This window comes from Pan paniscus, chromosome 4 (assembly GCF_029289425.2).
Source record: "Pan paniscus chromosome 4, NHGRI_mPanPan1-v2.0_pri, whole genome shotgun sequence".
Lineage (NCBI taxonomy): Eukaryota > Metazoa > Chordata > Mammalia > Primates > Hominidae > Pan > Pan paniscus.
The window spans coordinates 145,607,006-145,629,475 of record NC_073253.2 but is presented as its reverse complement, the minus strand read 5'-3'; the positions used below and the strand labels follow the sequence as shown (position 1 = coordinate 145,629,475).

Genomic DNA, 22,470 nt, shown 5'->3' with positions numbered 1-22,470 from the left:
AGAGGAGCCAGAAATCAAGAACTGCAGTGAAATCACCCCATTTTTAAGTTTAAAGTCTTGCTGTGGGTCAACAAGGCCCAATGAGGACACTACTCTGTAGTTCTGTTCTAGAGCAACATGCTTGAGAGGAGAGAGGCCAGATGGTGGAGGGTCTGGCCCCGGGCCCCGAGTCAAGGGTGCAGCTGGATGCCAACCTGGGTCTCCGACACCTCCAGCCATGCATTCCTTTTCTGCACTGCCTCTAGCTGTTTCCAGCATGAGGCTAAAAGCTCTGGAGACATCTCCAGGACCCCTGGTGTTCCACATCGCTCTGGGCCCAGGGAAGTGGGCTTCTGCATTTCCAGGCTGGAGCAGCAGACCACCTCCTTTGCTACCCCTCCCCTCCCTCAGTCCACACCCAAGACATCATCCTGTCTTTCATGTTCATCCACTTCTTGCCCTCACCACCACAGAACCATGGTGAGCTTGATGTGAGGGGCAACTCACTTCCGATTTTCCTAGACCTGCTGTGCCTGCCACAGCTGTTCACCAGGCACCTCCAGGGAGCCTGCCCCTAGCTCGAGGCCTAACTCGAGGATTCTCAGCCCCTTCCATTTCTTGTCTTTGGGTATTTACATGACTTACTCTGGCAACAGGAAATCAACCATGACCATCCTTTAGTTTAGATGCCACCTCATCCAGGAAGCCTTCCCCACCAATTCGGCACTCAGGCACTTCACTGCTCACTGCCTGTCCCACTAACCACAGTCACCCATAGCCTCAACACGCAGGCAAGAAGGAATCCCGAGTGTCGGCGAGACAGTCCCTTCCAAGAAACATGTGCCCCAGATGCACTGGGAGCTTGCACCCTTCCTCCAAGTCTTTTATTTTTTTTTTGAGTTATTAAAAAAAAACAAAAAACACAACCAAAAGAACTGACGAGAGGAAGACAAAGCCTCGGGATCAGCCAGAGACCGAGCGGCATGGGATGAGGCACAGGTCAGGCCTAGCTGGATCTGTGGAGCAAGGTGGTGGGAAGTCCCGAGGCCTTTGGGCATGTGGGGTCTGTGGAAGGAGAGGAGGTCACTTAAAAAAATACATATACTGTACACATCTATATGAAGCGTCCCGTGTTGGGGGAGTGGGGTGAGGTCATGGGAGCTGGTCCACTTTCTCCTTGGACCAGCCTCCCCACAGGCTCACTGGCTTGGCCAGCACAGGGACCCCTGCAGCTGGCTGTCTTCTTCTGTGGAGCGAGGGAAGGTAACAGTTTAGTTCCAACCCATGGTGGGCAGAGGTCGGTGGAGGTCAGAGGCATGGGGATGGCCACTGCTCGGCTAGGAAATCCCTGGGGGAAGGAAACACATGCAGATGTCAAATTTCCTGACCCTTTTCCCCTGCAAGGAAAATGAAATCTGGCATCTCCAATGCAGGGGGGAGGCATTAACCACAGTGGACATTTTTTAGCACTTGGAATGTTCTGGGAACTGGGCTGAGTCCTTTAGTGTTTAGTTTAGCTTCACATAAGCCTCACCACTGGCCCAGGAGGCGGGCTCTGCATCACCCCCATTTACAGGAGGCTGGGTGACCACAGGGCCAGCAGAGCCAGGTGGAGCAGCTAACTGTCACCACCACTTGGCAGGGCCTGTCCTCCATAAGGAAGCACAGATCCATGACGATAGCTCATCTTGAGTAAACCATCGTCCTTCCCAAAAGAAAATGCCCCCAAGTTACAGGATCATGAGGAAAATGAACTGCTCACAATTGAAGGAGGAACCAAGCTGTATCCGACCTCACCTACAAACAGGCTCCATCCCAGGGCACACCCCCTAAAGCATGCACAACCCCTGCACCCAGAGTGCACTCGGTGTCACCACTGCCATTACTGTTCGGGATCCTTCTGATGCTGCAGTGCCAGCTCCTGATGTCACCCCACTGGCCCCATGGACCCTTGGCAACAGAACCTCTTTCCCCAGCCTCCTTTCCCCTTAGAGCCCATCTATCAGGTCTGCCTGGCTCTCTGGGACCACAGGGGACACCAGAGCTGTCCTCCCACCCTGAATGCTCAGGAATGATTGGGAAGTGTACCTGTGCCTGGTGCTGGTGCTCGTCATACAGTCTGCTCTGCTGTCTTCTTCTGTGAGGAGGGAAGTACGAGAGGCTCTCAGACCTGCAGCTTTTCCCCACCCACTGCTGCCCCCACCTCCTGAGGACTAGTGAATTCCTCTAGAACAGACACTGGGTCTGCAGGGACCTCCAAGGGCAGAGGCAAACAGATGTTCAGCTCTCCTAAATACAGCTGAGGCCCTGCTGGCCAAGGTGAGAACTTCATCTGTGTCTGAGGTGCTAAGGCCCCGGGCCGTGAGGACAGCTGTTGTTCAAGGCTAGCCTGCCAGCCGGGGCACACGCAGCCCAGGCAACGTTTCCTTTCACCTGGAAACCTGCCACAGTCTACCTGGTTTCCCTGTGCTGGGGGGAGTCTCTCCTTCCTTCCCCAACACCCTTCTACCTCCGGCAGGCCACTTCTACGGCTTCCATGTGCTCAGGGAACATGCCCTGCCAGCCTCTTCCCTGGTGTGTCACAACCCCTGACGCCCCCCACTGGGCCCCGAAAATGGGAAGGGGGCAGGAACCAGGTCTGGGTGTGTAGGAGGGGGCTTGGGTTTGGGTCTGTTTTCTGGCCTGAGACACCCCAGGAACTCTCTACCTTTTTCTTCTTTTTCTTCTGGGACGGTGACTCAGAATCTTTGGTTGAGGCCTTTTTTGCTTTCTTCTTCTTTTCTTTTTTTTCTTTGTCTTTTTTTCCTAAGGGAAGAAAGTAAAGTTCCTGAACAACAGATGGTAATCCTAAGTGCTGGGGTCAATGTTGGGAGGTGCACAGGGCAGGGCTCCCAGCTTTCCCCACACCACCAGGAGCCATCACAACAGGCCAGCAGGGCGGGGCGTGGAGGTTCATTCCTGCAATCCCAGCACTTTCGGAGGCTGAGGCGGGCGGATTGCTTAAGCCCAGGAGTTCAAGACCAGCTTGGGCAACATAGTGAGACCTGTCTCTACAAAAAATACAAAAATTAGCTGGGGATGGTGGTGCACGCCTGTGGTCCCAGCTATTTGGGGGGCTGAAGCAAGAGGATCGCTTGAGCTTGGGAGGCTGAGGCTGCAGTGAGCTGCGTTCCTGACACTGAACTCCAGCCTGGGTGACAGAGCAAGACCCTGTCTCAAGAAATAAAAATAAAACAGGCTGGCAGCTGTGGTGATCACCCAGCAGGGCCAGTTCACCTGCCCCCTGGAGGCCAGCTCATGATTTCTGTCCCATCCATGGACCACCTGGATGACTACCATTTTTCTTTAGCTCAACTCACTTTTTAAAACTCCCGCAAATTTATTTTAAATGGACACTATCTATCCCTACTGTAAATGGAAATCTAGCACAGTTCTGAGCACCAAGGGGCTGCAAGTCCTGCTCTGAGGGTGCCCGACTTTTGTTCCAGAACGAGCTGGCTCTTCGGGCATCACTGGCAACCCACCGTCCAGGGCGATGCTCGAGAGTGCTGCCTAGGTTTGACTCTGGCTCCACCTAGCAAAACTCTGTGGCCCTGAACAGCATCTCTACTTCTCTGAGCTGCAGTTTTCTACCTGCTGAGCCTCATTTCTACCTAAATGAGGTCCTGCTGCATGCGGAGTCTAGAACAGCACTCAGTAAAGGGCCAGTGTTACTATGGAGGGAAGACTGAGGTCTAGAGAGAAGATAGGGTTTGGGATGAGGATTCTGACAGTCTGGTTCCTGGTCCATTCTGCACCCAGGAGCTGGCTGGAGAAGCAGGTTCCTCCAAGATCTGCTGCACTGGGCTTGGGGAAAGAGGACATGACTCCTCGTCCTTCTGGAGCATTCCTGGCAGTGCTGGCTCAAGTGCTCTGGAATCGAGTTCTGGCTTTGCCACAAGCTGCCCCTGTGACTCTGGACAAACCACTTCTCAGCCTTTTTTTTTTTTGACAGTCTTGCTCTGTCACCCAGGCTGGAGTGCAATGCATGATCTCGGCTCACTGCAAGCTCTGCCTCCCGGGTTCAAGCAATTCTCCTGCCTCAGCCTCCCATGTAGCTGAGATTACAGGTGCCCGCCACCACATCCAGCTAATTTTTTGTATTTTTAGTAGAGACGGGGTTTTGCCATGTTGGCCAGGCTGGTCTCAGCCTCTCTTTTCTACATGGGAGGAATGATACCAGGTGCTGGCTGAGGGTCCCTCCCGCCCCCGTGGGGTGCCCAGCAGCCCTTGGGGTGGGCTGGGAGAAGCGGTCACTCACTCTTGTCGGATTTCTTCTTCTCCTTCTTGCTCTTTGGGTTGCTTTGATCTCCACCTTCAACCTTCCCCATCCCCTTCTGAAGCTCCTCTTCTGGCTCGTCCTTGGCCCCTTGGGAGCCAAGAGACCCCTTCCCTTTCTTCTCCTTGACATCACCACTCGCTTTGTCTCTCTTTGCTTTCCCCTTGGAAGTCGTGGAGGTCTTTTCCGGGGAAACAGAGGCCTCCCCACCTTCCCTGGCCCCCAGCTTCTTCTTCTTCTTGCTCCTGGGGGTCCTGGCAGCCAGCTGGTCTCCCGATAGCTTGCGCTTGCGGCTCTCCCAGCCCTTCCTGCTGCTCTCCTTGGTGGTGTCCACCACCTTCTTTCTTTCCTGTTCCAGCAGCTCAGTCAGGACCTTCACCACTGAGGCCTGCACCTGGGCCTCATTCAGGGGCCAGGGTTGGCCCAGGAGGCACTGGGCGATGTTGCTTTGCAGCGCCAGGGTTGAGGCTTGGGGGTTCCCAGCCCCTTTCTTGGGCTTCCGGGACTTCTGAGGTGTGGTGCTTGAAGCAGCCTCTTTTCCACCTATGGAGAGAGAATGTGGGGTCACAGATCTCGGAGAGTTGGGGGACAGATCTTATAGTACTTAAGAGCAAAGAGGGTGCAGGGAGTGACTCCATCTTTTCTTACAATGGCACAGATGGGGAGAGCAAGGCTTGGCGGTCACTCTGCCCCAGCTGGTCTCCACACCTTTCCACCAATTTCACACTCTGACTTCGTTTCTAACTTACAGCTTTTCCCTGTCTCTTTATACTAAAAACTCCAGTTAGGGTGGGGGACAGAAAATGACTCCAGAATGTTAATGAAAGGGCCTGAAATCTATCAATGGAATGAAAATTCAGAAAGGAGGGAGATGGAGTCTGGAGCTGGGAGGAAGGAGACCTGGGTTCTAGGTCTGACTTTCCCATCCACTTTCAGTGTGATTCTGGCCAGGACCCATCTCCTCCCAGGGCTTTTGTTTCCCTGTCTATAACGTGAGGGGTGGATGAACAGTAAGGCTTCCTATGATACACTGTAGATTTATAATAAAAGTGGGGGCCATGCAGACATTCAACTGATGATTACCCACACTCGGCCCTTCCTGGTCAGGGGGTCCAGGCAAGGTGGGGAGCTCTGGGTGCAGTGTATATACACATGGTGGCTGACTAAGCAGGTTTACTGCCTGCCAGAGAGACTTCTGGTGCAGCCTTTGTTTAGAATTTTCCACGCCTCTGCTTGCCTTTGATAATTGTGTGCTGACTACACGTGTAAAAAAAAAAAACCTTCCACAGCCCCCTCTAAAATGTCTCCTTGTCGCACCGCCTCTCACAGAGAATGTTGGGGAAGAAAGTGAGCAGCAATTCCTCTTCCGACCCAGCCTGGGGCAAGCTGCAGCTGAAAGCCCCATGACTGGGTCTCCTCACCGGCTCTAACTTCCAAGTGACTTGGAGGTCTTTGCCCCATTCTGGGTCTCATGGGCACAACACTCCTGCACGCTGGGCTCTGAAAGGTGGCTTGGTGGTTTGGTCCTGGAGGTGTTTGCCTGGAGGAAGGCCCAGGTGGATACTCCATGTCACACTCTATGTGGTACTCATGTCACACTGAGGCTAGGGCTGCCCCCTGCAGCATGCAGTGAGCCTGGCCCCTCAGCCCCACCCAGGATTTCTGGCGACTTTTGGCTCTAGAGCTGCGGTGGGCTGGGGGAGGTGGACTGGGCAGGGCAGGCCAGGTTAGGCAGAGGGGTCCCCGGGACGGCTGGAGGCCCAATTCCATCCTCTGGGGATTCTTCAAGATGGCAGGAGCCAATGGAGAGGGAAGCTGGGGAGGGCAGTTAGCCCCGGAAACCTCTCTCCCCAGAGCCTACATTTCTGCTGCTGCCTTTTTTTTTTTTTTTGAGACAGAGTTTTACTGTGTTGCCCAGGCTGGAGTGCGGTGGCGCAATCTCAGCTCACTGCAACCTCTACCTCCCAGGTTCAAGCGATTCTCCTGCCTCAGCCTCCTGAGTTGCTGGGAGTACAGGTGCCTGCCATCATGCTGGCTAGTTTTTTGTATTTTTAGTAGAGACAAGGTTTCACCATGTTGGCCAGGCTGGTCTCGAACTCCTGACCTCAAGTGAGCCACTCGCCCTGGCCTCCCAAAGTGCTGGGATTATAGGCATGAACCACTGCGCCAGGCCCACTTTTCTGCTGCTTATCTGCAATCACCCAGAACACCAAGGCTGGGGAAGCCCTGGAGCTGTCCCAAGTGTGCCCAGCTGGTACATATTTGACCCTTAGCTCCAGTAGGGTCAGGGATAGTGGATGCCCCAGGTTGGGTGAATTGAATAATCCAGTCTGCCCTCCAAATACAATGTGACTATTTTCTACATGTGCCATGCCTTGACACGGACTGGATACATCAACTGCTGTTTTGTATGGTTAAGACACAGAGGTCCAGAGTGGCCAGGGGATTTCCAAGGCTTTACAATAAGTCAGAACAGCCTGGGGCCAGTCTACTGCCTGGGGTCTCCTGCATGTGCTGAGTGTCCGCCAAACGTGACTGTCAGCCTATTGTCTAAGCTATCCTCTGAGGCCCATGGCCCACACCCCACACCGTGAGCCTATTTACAGGGAAGAAAAGTTGATGGGGATGGTTGGAGAGAGCCAACGCTTGCTCCACAAGCCAAAAGACGCAGCTTCCTCTGAGGCAAGGGCTATCCTACCAGGTGCATCAGCACCACCCAGGGCTGGATACACCCCCACTTCCAGGCTGTCCAGGGCCATAGGAGCCAGACACCTGGGCGTGGGGCCCACCTGTAATTTTTTTTTGAGACAGGGTCTCATTGTACCACCCTGGCTGGAGTGTAGTGGCATGATCATGGCTCACTATAGCCTCAACCTCCTGGCTTCAAGTCATTCTTCTGCCTCGGCCTCTCAAGTAATTGGGACTACAAGCGTGCACCATCACACCGGCTAATTAAAATAAATTTTAGAGATGGGGTCTCTCTGTGTTGCCCAGGCTGGCCTTGAACTCCTGGGCTTGAGCAATCTGCCCACCTCGGCCTCCCAAAGTGCTGGGATTATAGGCATGAGCCACTGCACCTGGCCCCACCTGCACTTTGATGAGCATCTTCAGGTCCAATGCAAGGCCACAAGGTCTCACTTGGAGAGGCTCTGGGGGCAGACAGGACCATGTTGGGAGGACTGTTGCTACAGGAGGGCAAGAAGGGGCCCACTGCCCTGTCCCTCTGTGTCCTGCTATGTCCCTCCTGCAGACCTTAACTTACCTGTTTTAGGGGACAACATGCCTGCTGCCTGTTGGGGCTTTGCCTCCTGCTTGCCATCTGGGTCATCTTTGGCGGCCAGAGTAGAGGAAACTGAGGGGCTGGAGTCTAGCTTGGGAGTGGCTTTTGAGGCCTGGGAATTGGCTGGGGTTAGTCCAGGGGTCACATAACCTGAGAGGAGAGACTGAAGAAGCCCATTGTGAAAGAGGCTGCCACCACCCCACCCCACTGCCATAACCCAGCCCGAGTCATGGCCTGCTGTGAGGAAAGCAGCCTGGGGCCTCTAGGATCACCCTGCCCTATCAGTGCAGAGTGGGTGGACAGCAAGGCACAGAGCAGCACTTCAGCCCTTGGCGTGTGCCTCCCGAACTATTTTAATTAATACACTTTCTAGACAGGCACATTTAAAAAGGAAATTTCTTATTAATACAAATGGAAAATTACTAGCTTTTGCCACATACAGATAGTAACCTTAAAATAAATCTGCTAAAGAATGTTTTTGTCCGGACATCACCCAGAATCAAGGTCAATCCCTTCTACAGACCCCAAGGGTCAGCTACTCAGGGCTCTATGAGGGGACGGAGGCAGCCTGGCTGTGGTCTGCTGGCTGGGCCACACGTGGTGCCTTGCAGACAGGACCTTGCCCAAGGCCTCTGTGAAGAGAGGGGACCCAGACCCCTGACCTGAGGGATCGGGTAGACAGGAGCCTGGTCTGGGGCTCCACCCTAAGGCCTATGGGCTGCCAGTCCTCTCCCTTGCAGTTACCTGGGATGGCGCCACCACATCATCCTCGCTGGACTCTGCTGCGGTCTCCTCCACCAGGGTCTCTGTCCTGGAGGGGGTGGGACCTACCGGAGAAGCACAGTATCCTGTTGGTAGCCCCAGGTGGCCCCTGCCAGCCGGGAAGGGCAGAGCCCTTCAGGAAGGCCCTGGTCTCTCTGCAGGTCCCTCACCCCCATCCCCTGCCCCGCCTCACCACAAGTCTTCCTACTGCTTCAACACTCCTTGCACATTCATCGCTAGTCACATCATGCTAGGTGCGACATCTGAATGCCAAAGCCTTATTTCTAATTCCTGAGGCCCCATTTCTATTTCCCTGCTTTCCACTGTTCCAGAAACATGGCCCTGGAGTTTTTGGGAGCCAGTGAAGGGAGTCTGATACCAAAAAGCTGAGAGTGGTCAAACAGCAAAGTCAGGTCTCTGAAATCATTTGGATTGACTTCCTCATGAAGTTGTACAGGTGGGGAAACTGAGGCCCAGGCTCAGCCACAGGTGCAGAATGAGTCTGAGATACGGAGCTGAGGCCAGAGCTATGGCTCCACCAGGCCACACAACACCCTCTTCCTGGCCCACCCTTGCCTTTCCCCTGGCACCCTCACCCAGCGTGTGGGCCGACTTGGCCCCCTGGGGCCCTTCAGCATCTTCCTCACTCCCTGAAGAACTGTCGCTGCTGTCCTCACTGTCATCTGAGCTCTCAGGGGCTTTGGTGGCCTGCTGGACCTCAGGAAGCTTAGGTTTTCTGAGCTTGTTGGTCCCTTTGGCCTGGACGGAGCTGCTCTGGGGACTTGTTGCAGGGAGTGTTCCCACAGCACTGTCAACCTAATTCGGTGAAAGGAGAAGGAATGGAAGGAAAAATTAGGGCAAGTAAGACCTGGTCCTTCCTGAACACTTCAGTAGGGCCAGGAACTGTGTTAGATGGGGCACACATGCAGCCTCATTTGATCCTTCCAACTACGAAAAGTACTGTAATTCCTTCTTACAGATTAGGCCACTGAGGCCCAGGGAGGCAAACCAAGTGCAGAGGTCATGGGGCAGGTGAGTGCTGGTGCCGGGATGCAGGGCCACGCCTGCACCTTCTATGCTCCGTGGGCTTGCTTCCCCTGGCTCCCCAAGCTCACCCCACTTGAAGGCTGGGTCCTGGCAACAGGAGGCTGAGCCTCACTGGCTTTCTGGGCGAGGACCTTCAGGGCAGCCTGGGTCAGTGGGAGGGAAGCTGGGTTCTTCTTTGACACCTGTGGGTGGCAAGAGGTAGCCCTGAGACTCACAAGTCCTTGGGATGCCAGCTGTGCCACACCCTGGTCAGATGCTGTCTGGCTGGGGTGAGGGCTGGAGCAGGGACTGAGGGGCAGTCAAAGGGGCAAAATTGGTGGCAGGCTTCAGGTTATGAGCTAATCACATTGTTCTCAAGGAGCAAGGGACAGTTCCCAGCCCAGGGCAGGGAAGCAGCTTAGGCCCCACTACTCGATCTGCACCTTCACTGGGGATAATCTCCAACCTGGTGGACCCCCATCTCTACTTCTTATACCCACTAGCAGTCAGGGAGAGTGGTGGGCATGGAAATTGGGCATGACCCCTTGCTGAGAGCCTTCAAATGTGGCGTGGCCCTTGCCATGGCCTGGCTCATCTCCTCTCCCCCAGCTCCTCATCCAGCTGTCCCCACCTCTCAGTTTCCCTCATCCCCAAGCGCTTCCCCCAAAGACCCGGTCCCTGCAGTTTCCCTGCCTGGAGGGTGGCCCAGCTCATCCTGTGACTGGCTGCTTTTTCTGCTTAAGCATCGCTGTCTCAGGTGGCCTTCATATAGGTCACCCCACTAGTCTCTAGTTTTTATTGTTTCCTCTCCTACCAGCTGGTGAATACTTTTATTTATATGTGGGTTTCCTTGTTTAATCGCTGCCCCTCACCACTCCCTGACTGGCCTGGGAATTCCTTGTCCCTGTCTTGGTTCCTGCAGTATCCCTAGGGCCTGGCAGGAACCGATGCTCATGGATGCAGTGACCACAGCCTGACTTCCCATCCGACACCCATGTTCCCAGAAGTTTTTGACCTGGAGCTTGTGATGAGCCCAGGGAGTGGGTGGCACACCAGCCCCGCCCCCTACAACACCCCCCTAGCCCACCCCTCAGGAAGAGAGGTCAGAGTGTGTCATGGACTTCATCCTCTCAATGGGATGGGAAACCAGACTGATATGGCCCAAAGAGCAATGAACTGGGTCTCAGAAGACCCGGGTTCCGGCCTTGCTGAATGCTGGTCACATTGCAGCCCTTGGGGTGGGGATGTGTGCTAAGTTTTATGATCTAAACAATGCACCAGCCATTAACCCTAAAATGCCCAGCTTTTAGATTCAGGCAAGGACCAAATAAAAATGCACTGAAGATGGTGAAGGCTTGGAAGAATGCTGAAGTCACTATTACAAACACCAAAAAAGGGCAACTTTTGTTCATGGCATTCCAAAACTGGAAGAAAAAAAATCAAAAGCCCCACTATGCTGGAAAATCTCGTGAGGGACTCGAGTGCTGCAGGGCTTGCTTGGCCAGGAGGCTGTGTCCCCAGATTACTCTTCCTCATAACTCAAAGGTGATTTGGGGGGTTGTAGCTAGGAGGCCAGAAAGCCTCTGGCTGTGAGGCCACGACCTCTGGAGTGTGGGGGTGACAGCAATTGCAGGCCATCCCATCAGCACATGTGGGTAAGTATGGAAGTAGGGCCCCACCCCACTGGCCTGCATTACCCTCCCTTGCCCACCAGGTACCTGAGTGGCTGGTCCCTCCTGTTTCTTGCCATCTGATATCCGACTGGACTCCTTGCTGCTGCTGGCCCCAGCCATGCTGGCTTTGGGGGCTATTCTTGGGTGGGCAGTGGGCATGGTCACCACATTGGTTCTGATGCCTGAAATGGAGCGAGACGGGGGCACATCAGGGCACAAAAGCCCCATCGCCTCCTCAGCAGCGGCAATAACCCAATTTACCGGCCTGTGCTGGTGATCTAGAGCTGTGCTCAGGGCTTACAGAGGTAGAAGCTTGTTTACTTCCCTCTCCAAGCCTCCCAGGCAGGAGATGTCATTATGTCATTTGACAAGGCTCAGGGAGCTCAAATGGCTGCTCTGGGGGTGACCCCAGGCTTCCTCATCCCCTCCCCTCCCATCTGGTCGGACTGCCACTCCTGAGCAATGGGCCAGAGCACCGGCACCAAACGACTCTCCTTGCAGTTAAAATCATCTCTCCTAAGAGTCCCCGTGGTTATCTGCAGAGGCCTGGTTACATGCATGTTCTTCAAAGCACTGTTTATAACAGCCAACTCCCTCACCCCTCCACCCTGAAACAAAACCCTCTGCTTCCTCCAACATGGTGCTGGCTACACACACTGTGGCATGTCCACCCAAGGGATTTCTTTGTAGCCATTAGGAATTGTGCTGCAAATATGTAAAGATGAAAAAAACCCGATGTCATAAAATATCCAGTAAAGGTTACTGAGCATTAGATACAGTATGGTCTTGCTTTAAAAACACACGTATATTTTAGGTTTTTATAAAGTTAGCATTTGTCAAATGTTAACAGTAATTATTTGGGGCAGAATTACAGGTGATATAGTTTCTTATGTGCTAATCTGTATTTTTATTAAAAAAAATATACACACACATACACACACACACGTATATGTACATGTATATGTATATGTATATGTATATGTATATGTATATGTATATGTATATATGTATGTAGGTAGGTAGATAGGTAGAGATAGGGCTCTCACTATGTTGCCCAGGCTGGTCTTGAACTCCTGGGCTCAAGTGATCTTCCTACCTTGGCCTTCTAAAGTGCTGGGATTACAGGTGCGAACCACCATGCCCAGCAGTAATCTGTATTTTGCCTGCTTTCTGTTTTTTTGAGACAGTCTCACTGTCGCCCAGGCTGGAGTGCTGTGGCACATCTCAGATCACTGCAACTTCTGCCTCCTGGGTTCAAGCGATTCTCGTGGCTTACCCTCTCAAGTACCTGGGATTACAGGCGCCCGCCAGGCTAATTTTTTGTATTTTTAGTAGAGACGGGGTTTCACCATGTTACCCAGGCTGGTCTTGAACTCCTGATCTCAGGTGATCTGCCTGCCTCAGCCTCCCAAAGAGCTAGGATTATAGGCGTGAGCCACTGCACCCGCCTGTATTTTTAAATTGTCCTATCAGGGTCAGGTATTATTGCTTGTAAAACTGTTACAATAACTGTAATAGTAACATTAACCCCTTTCCTGTTGTCATTGGTAGAATCACAGATTCTCAGAAGTCAAAGAAACCTCAGATTGGTCCTGTCTCTCTGATAGATGAAATCTATCCCTGTGATGTCTCTGGCTTAGGAATTGCCTAACCTACTTTACATGCCACCAAGGACGGGAAGCTCACTACCACCCTGACCACTTGTTCCACAGGCAGTCAACTGATACAGAATTCTTTCTTAGACTATGTAGGAACCTGGTCCCTGCAGCTTCTAGCCACTGGTCTGGGCTCCATGCCTGGGGCTGCCACAAAAAAGCTCTGGCAACTATTCCCCCAGAACTGCAGGTCTGAGCCAGGCCCTAATCAGAATGGCTAATGCAGGGCCCAGAGACCTGACCCCAAGCCCCTCCCGACCAACACCTTGCTATGTGACTCAGCCAGTGTCCTGTCCCTTCTGGGCCTCAATGTGGGGCAGTGCTGGCAGCCCCTCCCACCACTGCATAAGGGCTGCGCTCACCAGGAGTCAAGCACTGTGTAGCGGGGATCACGTCCTCATCCTCGCTCTCGGAGGAGGAGCTCCTGGCTGTGCTCTCCGAGGCTCGGGCCTTCCTCGGGGTGCTTGCAGCCTGGGCTTGTGCGGGTGTAGCAGCTGGGCCAGCTGGACTACGATTAGGGTCGACAAAAATCAGAGGGGGTTTAATCACCTTGAAAAACAAAAACAAAACACCCCCCCAGTGATTAAAGGCTTGGCCAGGGAAAGGAGGTGATGGGGTTAGGGAGTGTTTTACAAGGCAAGGGGTCCACTGAGCTCGGGGCAGCTGGGCACAGAAGCCATTCCAGCTGCCCAGGGTGCCCCCTCCCACCCCACACATCTGCTAAGACCCAGCACAGCACTTCACAACTCACAGAGCCCACCTGACCCTCACAGTGAAGCCCTACATTCAGCAGGATCAGCTCCCTTATACAAAGTGGGAAAACCACAAGCCCAGAGGGAAAGGGAGCGACCCAAGGCTGCTGTCCCTACTGGAAGCAAAGCCACGGCCAGAATGTCCAATTCTGCCTTCTTTCCCCGGCTGGCTTCAGAGTCAGTTACTTGCTGAATGCAGGGAGTGGTCTAAGCAGTTTTCCAAGGCTGCCTGGTTGGAATATGCAATTCACCTGGGGAGGTATTTACAGTCTAGTTGCCCCAACCCCAGAGGTTCTGACGCAGCCCTCCTGATACATGGCCCAGGATGAAACTCCCCAGCTATACCAATTCAGTTTCTTCAACAAAAAAATGCACAAGAGAAACAAGGGTTGGGTGAGTGGGTGAGAACCAACAGATTAAGACTTAGAGGATTAATAACTCAATGCCGTATGTGGCCTTTAACTGAACTCCATGAGACAATCAGGGAAATAGGGACACTGACTGGGTAGATCAACTTATTAGGTGTGACATTGTATCGTAGTTGTGCTTAAAAAAGTCCTCATAACTGAGAGCTGCATACTGAAATCCTGGTGGATGAGCTGACATGTCTGAGACTGGCTGCAAAGTAATCCAGGGGCGTTGGGGAACTGAGTGGAGGGTTTGCGTGAAACGAGCCTGCTCAGGAGTTCCTAACTGTTGAGGCTGGGGATGGTACGTGGGGGTTCTTTACATTATTCTATCTTTGGGTATGCTTTAAATTTTCCAAGGAAACAATAAAAGAAAAAGCAAACAAGCAACAGCAGCTCCCTGGTATTCTGCAGGCCAGTCTGGTTTTGAACTGCACCATCCCTGAACATGTTCACCGCACACGAGGGCATCTCCAGGCCCATTTCCTTCCTGAACCTCCAGCTAACGAGAACACACATGGCTGTGAGCCAGGGAGCTGGTTAGGTCTACTTTCCATTCCCCAAATGTCAGATCTGGTTTGAGCTCTGCTCCCTCTCTGGCCAGTGAAGAGCTGGAGGGCAGGAAGAGGGAGCTGCCTGAGGCTAAGAGAGGAGTGGAGTCAGGTCCAGACTGGTCTCTGTTTCACCATCCTGTTTACCCCCTGAGCCTGACTTAGCACACCTGGCTCCTCAGGGTGCTAAGGTGCTGTGGAGAGGCATAAAGTAAAAAGTAAAACAGAAAGGTGCCTGCCTGAGGGTGGAAGCTTCTCTGGGCTTAGGCCTTTCCTACCCCTGCCAAATAGCCTCCCCCGCGGCTGCTCTGATCTGCCACTTCCAGAGCCTTCCTTCCCACGATATAAAAAAGAGAAGGATGGAAAGTGGGAGAAGGCTTACAGTTGAGGGAGGGGGGATCTATATATATGTGAAGACAGGAACAGATTGTCGGGGACGAAGAGAAGCAACGAACCCACTGAGGCAAACAATAGCGTCTTGGGATGTTAAAAGCAGCTCAGCAGCAAAAGCCTCCTGTTAGTTCCACCTGCCCACGCCACCCCACTGGGCCTCTGGTCCGTAGGAGGGAGGTGGTGCAGGGGGCTTGGCTGTGGGGGGTTGGGGCGGGGCATTAGCCTGTAGAGTTCATAAAGGTGGGCAGTGAAGCTTGCCCAGGGTATAGGGGGAGACCTGCTTCTCATTACGCCTCTCTCATGACTTCAATGTGTGGTCAAGCCCCTCAACTTTCTGATCCTCAGTTTCCCATTTAATGAAACGGCTAGTAGTTATCCCAGCCTGGGCTCATTCACTGGAGGGGTTCTAATGCACTGTGGAAACTGCAAAGCACAGTATACACAGGAATGTAGTTCTGGGGTCAGTTAGAAAAAAAACTGATGGGAGTGAAGCAGCAAAACCAGCACTGCCTGAACATTTGGTTGTACTTCCCTATAGGTGCTGGGCAGTAAGGACCCAGAGGGAACCCTGGGATACCCCTCCTACCTGTAGGTCTGATGCCTGCAGAACCAAACCTAAGGGCTTTCTGGACAGTGCTCACCCCCTCCTGTCAAAGCTGAGCTCATTCTAACTGTGCCTTCATTCCAGCAAGTCACAGAGTGGGGAGAGGGGGCTGATGGCCTAGGCTGCGGACCCTGGCAAGGGACATGACCACAAAGGCAACAAACACTCCAAGAACCTCTCTCAGAATTGCCTGGGGCTGCTGCTTAACAGATCTAGGCCAGCCCCACTCCAGGGGACTGAGAAATTCTACTGTCTGGGGATGTGGCCTGGAGCCTCAAGGTCCACCCCACCCACCCAGGAAGTCTCATCCCAGAGATTGAGATGAATGAGGCTCAGAGAAGGCAAGTGGCCTCACCCAGGGCAACCAGCAAACTGGTGCCAGAGCCAGGATTAGAAGTTAGCTCTCCAGGCACCAGACTGGAGCTCCTTCTAAAACCAATTATGCTAGGCCTCAATTTAACACCAGAATTTAGTTTCTTACAGGTTTCTTTTTTCTTTGATTCAACCTAAAACTTCGAGAGCAGGGCCTACATCTTTGACAAACTAATAGAAGAAGTTGGCCTTAAAAAATTATATTACTGACAAGTGAAACTGCATATATTTGTGGTATATAACATGATGTTTTGATACACATATACATTGTGGAATAGCTAAATTAAGTTATTTAACATATGTATCACCTACTTGTTTTTAAATCCGGAAGCTGTCCTGACCCCAGCACAGACTCTGGCCTGAGGTCTACTCTGCACAACAGGGCGGAGGCACAGCGAGGGGTCTAGGAATGGAGCCAAGGTATCTATCCCTGCCTCCTAGCCTGGGACTCTGCCCACCACCCTGGCCTCAATCCCTTTCCCCACTGATGGGCTAATAAAATCAGACTGAAACTTGTCAATAGAGAGGTGCTCAATACATGTACAATAATGAAAATAATCATAATTAGTGAGCTGGGGATTAGGAACTAAAAATCTCTCAATCAGGAAGAGGCTGCAGCTTCCCCGGGCTATGCCCGTCTTCCCCGAATCCTCCTGGGGGAATGTACAAACCGCTGACTTCTTTTCTGCTTTTTAAATAGAGACTCCAGAATCTTCAGGACTAACATACCAATTAAATGGTTCAGTTTAAGCAGGATGTTCATTTTAATTGTGTTAGTCCACCCCCATAGAGAAAGGGGGAGCAGTCCCCTCCCTCCCAGTTGTTTAGCTCCCTCAGAGAGGCAGGTGGCCTCGTAAAGGCTCCACACAGAGCCAGAGGGCAATGCCCAAGCCCGGGAGAGGAGAGTGTCGGGGCAGCGCCAGGCAATGGGTCAGAATGTGAATGGCCTGCGCTCAAACACCAGGTCTGTCCACTTGTCATCAGCCATGTGATGCTGGGACAGGTCCCTCAACTTCTCTGAGCCTCATTCCCAGTTCCTTAAAATGCAAACAACAAAGGAAGCCACCCTCATAGGGCTGTTGTGGAGATTAAGCAGAAAAATGCGAATACAGGGAGTTACCGATGGTGGTGGTGGTTGTTCTTTACTTTTGTAATCTGTGCCATTGGAAAGTGAGAGGCAGTGAGCACCCTATTGCTGGAGGTGTGCAAACAGCATCTGACCTTACTGATGAATTGATAACAATGTGGTTTGTGATATTCAAGGGGAGGTGGTTCATGAGACCGCTCTGGTCTGGAGGTTGCAGAACTCCAGGATCTGTGGTTAGGCCCTGGGACAGGGGAGCTGGTGCTCTGAGGTGCCTGGCAGAAGCTTCTGGGAGCTTGGGGCTAGAGGAGGACAAAGGGTAATGCTGTCTGATGGAAGGGCCAGGGTTCACACAGAAGCTTGGACCACACCAGCATGGCTGACTTGGGCCTCTGGAGTACAGGAAGATAAGGTGGGCCTGGTCCCACCCTTGGAGGTGTAGCCTGAGCAGGACTGTGGCTTAAGCTCTGGGTGCAGTGGAGCACATGAAGGTATGCCACAGGTGCTTGAGAGAGGGTCCTGGGCAGAGCTCATGGGATTCAAGAAGACTCCTGGTCCTAAACAGAAAACAGAGAGATACAGGGAGCCAGGGGACCAGCGTTTGGACTTTTCCTCAGCCTCTTATGAATCATGAGAATTTGGGGAAACTGCTTCAACTCTAAGGCTTGATACCCAATCTGTCAAATGGGGCAACACTCCCTGCCCTTCTCACAGTTAACAGGCACCCTTTCTTAGGCAGGGGACTGTGGCAAGTACCTTGTGTGCTGGCACCAGTGCACAGAGGCAGGAGAGAGGTGCCAGTACTGTCCCCATTTTATGGCTGAAACATTGAGCCTCACACAGGGGAAAAGGCATCTGCCCAGGACCACGGGGGCTGTTGGGTGGAAGAGCTGGGCTTCGCCCCACCACCACCTGGCTCTGAAGCCTGTATGTTTAACTGTCCACTGCTGCCTGCCTCACAGGGCTCAGATGAATGTCACAATAGAGGAAAGAGCTCTGGAAGCTGTGAGGTGCTGTTTAAATATGGCGAGATTTTCCCTATGGGCAAGATCTACCCTCTCCTGCAAGGCCCGCCAGCCCAGCTCTGATCCTGCAGCATCTGCAGAGAGAAGGCATGGCGCACCTGGGTCAGTGGCAGCTCTTCCTCACTGCTCTCCGAGGACCCCTCCGTGTTCCTCTCTGGGGGTGCTGGGGCCAGGGTCTTGCTTCTGGCAGGTTTGGAGTTACTGTCCTTCTGAGGGGACAAGACCTGGATAAGCACGTGGTCGGGGAGAGGGGCATTTGCTGAGGGGGAAACAGCCAGTAGGCAATGACCCTCAGGCACTCTGGTTTCCAGGGGAGGCAGCGTGGCCCCTTCCTGCACACGCACAGGGATACCTGCTGGCCTGACCTGCCCCACAGCCACTGGAAACATGCTTCCACCCTGCTAGCTCCTTCCAGAGCTGACTCCGAACATGAAAGGGATTTATGACTCCGATGCAGCTAAAACCTGAGGGCTGCAGGGCTGTTGGCCCAATGTCTCGACAAGAGGTGACAGCAGCCTGGGACAAGGTTGCAGGCACAAGCCAGTGGTCCCAGCACAGTTCACCTCCGGTTGTAACACCCCCAGCCAAAAGCAGGAGCCGCCTAGAAGTGTTCCACTGGCTATCATCCCCTCCTGTTGGGGCAGGCGTGATGATGGGGGCTGGAAGGATGAGCACTGCAGTCAGAGGAGGACTCAGAGATCTGGGTGGAAATGCTGGTGGTGATGGCAGCTCAGTGGTCCCTATTGGAATGGGGGCCCCCCTTTTCCCTACTCAGCCTAGCCAAAGAAGTAGGACCCAGGCTGCCTGAGCTTCCAATTTCTCAAGAGAAGCTGGAAGATTTGTACATGTCATTTCCAATTTTTAAATGGGGCAACTACAATGCACACTGCAGGCTGCCTCCTAACAGCCAAGCCCCCATCTGTTCCTTGCTAATAGAACCCTCACTCTGTTCAGTGGCCCCTACCACATGCTTCAGGGAGGGTGGGCCCTCCTCCCAGCCAGTCATGGGAACTACCGGCCTCTTGTCTATGGCTAAGGCGGTAGAACGTCCAGCCTGAGGTCTGAGTAGCCTTAAGTCTACCCCCTAATCTCTTTTTTTTTTGAGATGGAGTCTTGCTCTGCTCACTCTGTTGCCCAGGCTGCAACCTCCTCCTCCCCAGGTTCAAGTGATTCTCTTGCCTCAACTGGGATTATAGGCCGGTGCCACCAGGCCCAGCTAGTTTTTGTATTTTTAGTAGAGATGGGGTTTCGCCATGTTGGCCAGGCTGGTCTTGAACTCCTGACCCCAAGTGATCCGCCTGTCTCAGCCTCCCAAAGTGCTGGGATTACAGGTGTGAGCCACCGTGCCCGGCCTGCCCCCAGCACTTTAGGAGATGCTGCAGCCCTGCTATGACCATAAAGCTAGTGGAGTGCAGAGATGAAGAAATCTGGTCACCACTGACACTCACCTGAAGGAACCAGCTTTTCAGCAGCTGGAACCTGGGACTTTGTGCACTTTAAGACAGTCAATCCCCTTATTTAAGCTCGTTTGAATGGGGCTTTCTCCTACAGATTAGGCCATTCTGACTAAGAACTCATTGAAAACTTAAAAACAAAAAAACTACACAGCCCAAAACATGGCCGGGGCCTATGTCTTAGTCTGGCATTTAGGTCCTCCATAAATCTACCAGTAACAAGCACCTGGGAGGGCCTACGGCCTGCAGGACAGCTGCCTTCAGTGACCATGCGCCTTCATGCCCAGCCCCTCTGCACGCACTGAGGGGCCCTCTCCACTTTTGTGCCTGGTCATCCTTCAGGTTCAGCTCAATCATCTCCTCCTCTTCTGGCCTCTCAGAGACCTGCTCTTTCAGCTGTCAGCACCACTAGCATACTCTGCGATAATCCGGTCACCTGTCTTGCCCCACAGACTGTGAGCTCCTTGAGGGTGGGGCCAATGTCTTTCACCCCCAGTAATTGTTGGTTTGGTGTATCAAAGGCAGAGGTTAGGGCTAGGGAGCATTCATCTCGGTGCTTGTTTTACTCATGAAGAAAACAAATCTAAGAGGTTATGGAGCTTGGCCTGGCACAGGGACTTCCAGCTTCCCTTAAGAAATGGAAGATCTGGCCACACAGAAGGTCCATCTCCACAGTCATGACTGGCTGAAGCTGATAAGAACTGCCCCTCTGCATGGGGCAAGGGCTCCCCGGTCTGCCCTACTTGCTACCACTATCTACCATCTCTCCTGACATTTATCATCTCTTTTTTTTTTATTTTTGTGACAGAGTCTCACTCTGTTGCCCAGACTGGAGTGCAAAGCAATGGCATGATCTTGGCTCACTGCAACCTCTGCTTCCCGGGTTCAAGCGATTCTCCTGCCTCGGCCTCCCGAGTAGCTGGGACTACAGACGCCTGCCATCACGCCTGGCTAATTTTTGTATTTTTTTAGTAGAGACAGGGTTTCACCATGTTGGCCAGGCTGGTCTCGAACTCCTGACCTCATGATCTGCCCGCCTTGGCCTCCGAAAGTGCTGGGATTACAGGCTTGAGCCACCGCACCCGGCGGACATCTATCATTACTGCCAGGCCTGCATCAGTCATTTCCATCACACACCTGTGCCTTGGCAGTGCTGGAGTTTGTCATCCTACACTTCTGTAGGATGTAGCAAGCCCTGCTATCTTCTGCAAGCAGACAGAGGGAATTGTTCAGATTTTCTTTCTCCCCACTCTCCAGGGTCCAGGCTTTGCACTAAGCTAGACAAGCCCTGCCTGAGAAGATGCGCCTGCCTATGTGAGGCTCCGGGCCAAGGTGCAGTTTGAGACTTCCTACATCTCTCCAGGGCCTCAGGGGGACCTGTGCCACACTCCAAGCTTCCCTGGGACTCTGACAGGGCGAGTCATTTTGTATTACGTTAACGTATGCACAATAACTAACATGTAGATTCTTGGTCTCATATGCCTTGGTGGGAAATACTGGCCTAGCTTATAGAGCTGGTGGAGACCTTGACCTAGATATAGACCCAGGACACTTTTAGCTAGGGAAGTCTTCGTTTGGGGGGTTTTAGTAGCAGGTTTTACCTAAGGAGATGTGGATGACAGCAGACGGAGGAGGGCATGGTGGAGCTGGAGCCTTAAGCCTTAACCTGGCCTTCCTTTCTTTTCCTTACCTGGCCCTAAACCCTGGTTTTTCACTTTTCTTTTTTTTTCTTTTTTTTTTGAGACAGTCTCACTCTCATCACCCAGGCTGGAGTGCAGTGGCATGATCTTGGCTTGCTGCAGCCTCCGCCTCCCAGGTTCTAGGGATTCTCCTGCCTCAGCCTCCCGAGTAGCTGGGATTACAGGCACCCACCACCATGCCCAGCTAATTTTTATATTTTTAGTAGAGACGGGGCTTCACCATGTTGGCCAGGCTGGTCTTGAACCCCTGACCTCAAGTGATACATCTGCCTCGGCCTCCCAAAGTGCTAGGATTACAGGTGTGAGCCACTGCGCCCAGCCCTATACCCCCGTTCTGAGGAGTGAGTGTTGGTGGCTCAGAGGCTTGGCAAGTCTCACCTGGGCAGAGGTCACAGCTGCCGGTGCTTCCCCATCACTGTCTGATTCCTCGCTGCTGCTCCCTGAGTCATCCTGCTTCCCCGCCTGGGCAGCCGAAGGCCCTGTCTTCCCAGGAGGTGTTGGGGCAGCCCCTTTCCTGGGGGACTCCTTGGCAGGAGCCAAGGCAGCTCTGATCTGGGGGGTCTTCCCTGAAGGCTTCGCCTGGAGTGAGAAACAGGATGAGAGGAGAGAGCCTGGAGGGTGGACGTGTGAGAAGACAGGAGCTGGATGTGGCAAAGGTGTTACATCCCATGTAGGGGATGATCTCCATTCCCTCCCCCTCACCTGAGCTAGCGTCTCCACCTCCTCCTCACTGTCTGACTCCTCCTCACTGCTCCCTGAGTCCTCCTCTGGCCCTGTCTGGGCCTGAGCTGCTGTAGCCACGGCCTTCCCCACAGATGGCACAGATGCTGGGCCCCTCGCCAAGACGGTACTGTTCTGGGGGTTTCTCACTGGTGGCTTCACCTGAATTGCAGGGGGATAATAGTATTGGAGGCAGAAGTGATTCCTTTCAGGTCCCACTCCCCACTATGGCACAACTCTGGGTGGGTGGCCTGCCCATGCACGGACCTTCTCCTGGCTGGGCTCAGTGACTGGTCCTCCTCTCTACCCCAACCCTCCACACCTCCTGTGGCTTCTGGCCCCACTTGCCTTGGATGGAGATCTCTGTTTGACTTGAGCAGCTGCAGTGACAACTTTTCCAGGGGCTGAAATTGTCCCTTTTGCTGAAGGTGCTCTGGCGGCAGCTGGGTTGGCTTTGGCCTGGGTTTTCTTTACTGAGGTTTTCACCTGAGTGGAGAAAAGGGAATTAAGGAGGGAGAAGGTGAGATAGAGTAAAGCAGCTAGCCAAGAATACAGACTCTGGAGCTGGAGCCCGAGTCTGGATTCTGGCTCCTCCACGCAATAGGCGTGTGAACCTAAGCACATCACTTGATCTCACTGGGCCTCAGTTCAGTCCTCTATCAAATGGAGATAATAGTAAGGCGCACTTACGGGTTATGATGAAGACTAAATAGGA

The 22,470-nt window shown here is 53.1% G+C and overlaps 1 protein-coding gene across 11 annotated transcripts in view; it reads right to left on the bottom strand.

Annotated features, from left to right (window-relative positions):
- Positions 1-841: 841 nt before the first annotated feature.
- Positions 842-22,470, bottom strand: part of TCOF1 (treacle ribosome biogenesis factor 1) — a 42,398-nt gene continuing 20,769 nt past the window's right edge. The window contains exons 15-28 of one of the 11 annotated variants that reach the window (XM_034960788.3): positions 22,104-22,241; positions 21,738-21,917; positions 21,414-21,614; positions 17,980-18,087; positions 13,056-13,242; positions 11,084-11,220; positions 9,455-9,568; positions 8,936-9,155; positions 8,322-8,404; positions 7,560-7,740; positions 4,280-4,840; positions 2,687-2,784; positions 2,068-2,116; positions 842-1,327 (exon numbers count right to left, since the gene is read on the bottom strand). In XM_034960788.3, coding sequence (XP_034816679.2) covers positions 2,090-2,116; positions 2,687-2,784; positions 4,280-4,840; positions 7,560-7,740; positions 8,322-8,404; positions 8,936-9,155; positions 9,455-9,568; positions 11,084-11,220; positions 13,056-13,242; positions 17,980-18,087; positions 21,414-21,614; positions 21,738-21,917; positions 22,104-22,241 — 2,235 coding nt within the window. In that variant the 3' untranslated portion in view covers positions 842-1,327; positions 2,068-2,089. Of the gene's footprint in view, positions 1,328-2,067; positions 2,117-2,686; positions 2,785-4,279; positions 4,841-7,559; positions 7,741-8,321; positions 8,405-8,935; positions 9,156-9,454; positions 9,569-11,083; positions 11,221-13,055; positions 13,243-16,517; positions 17,414-17,979; positions 18,091-21,413; positions 21,615-21,737; positions 21,918-22,103; positions 22,242-22,470 lie in introns of those variants that run through there. The other 10 variants (XM_034960786.3, XM_034960787.3, XM_034960789.3 and 7 more) reach the window with 10 other exon arrangements.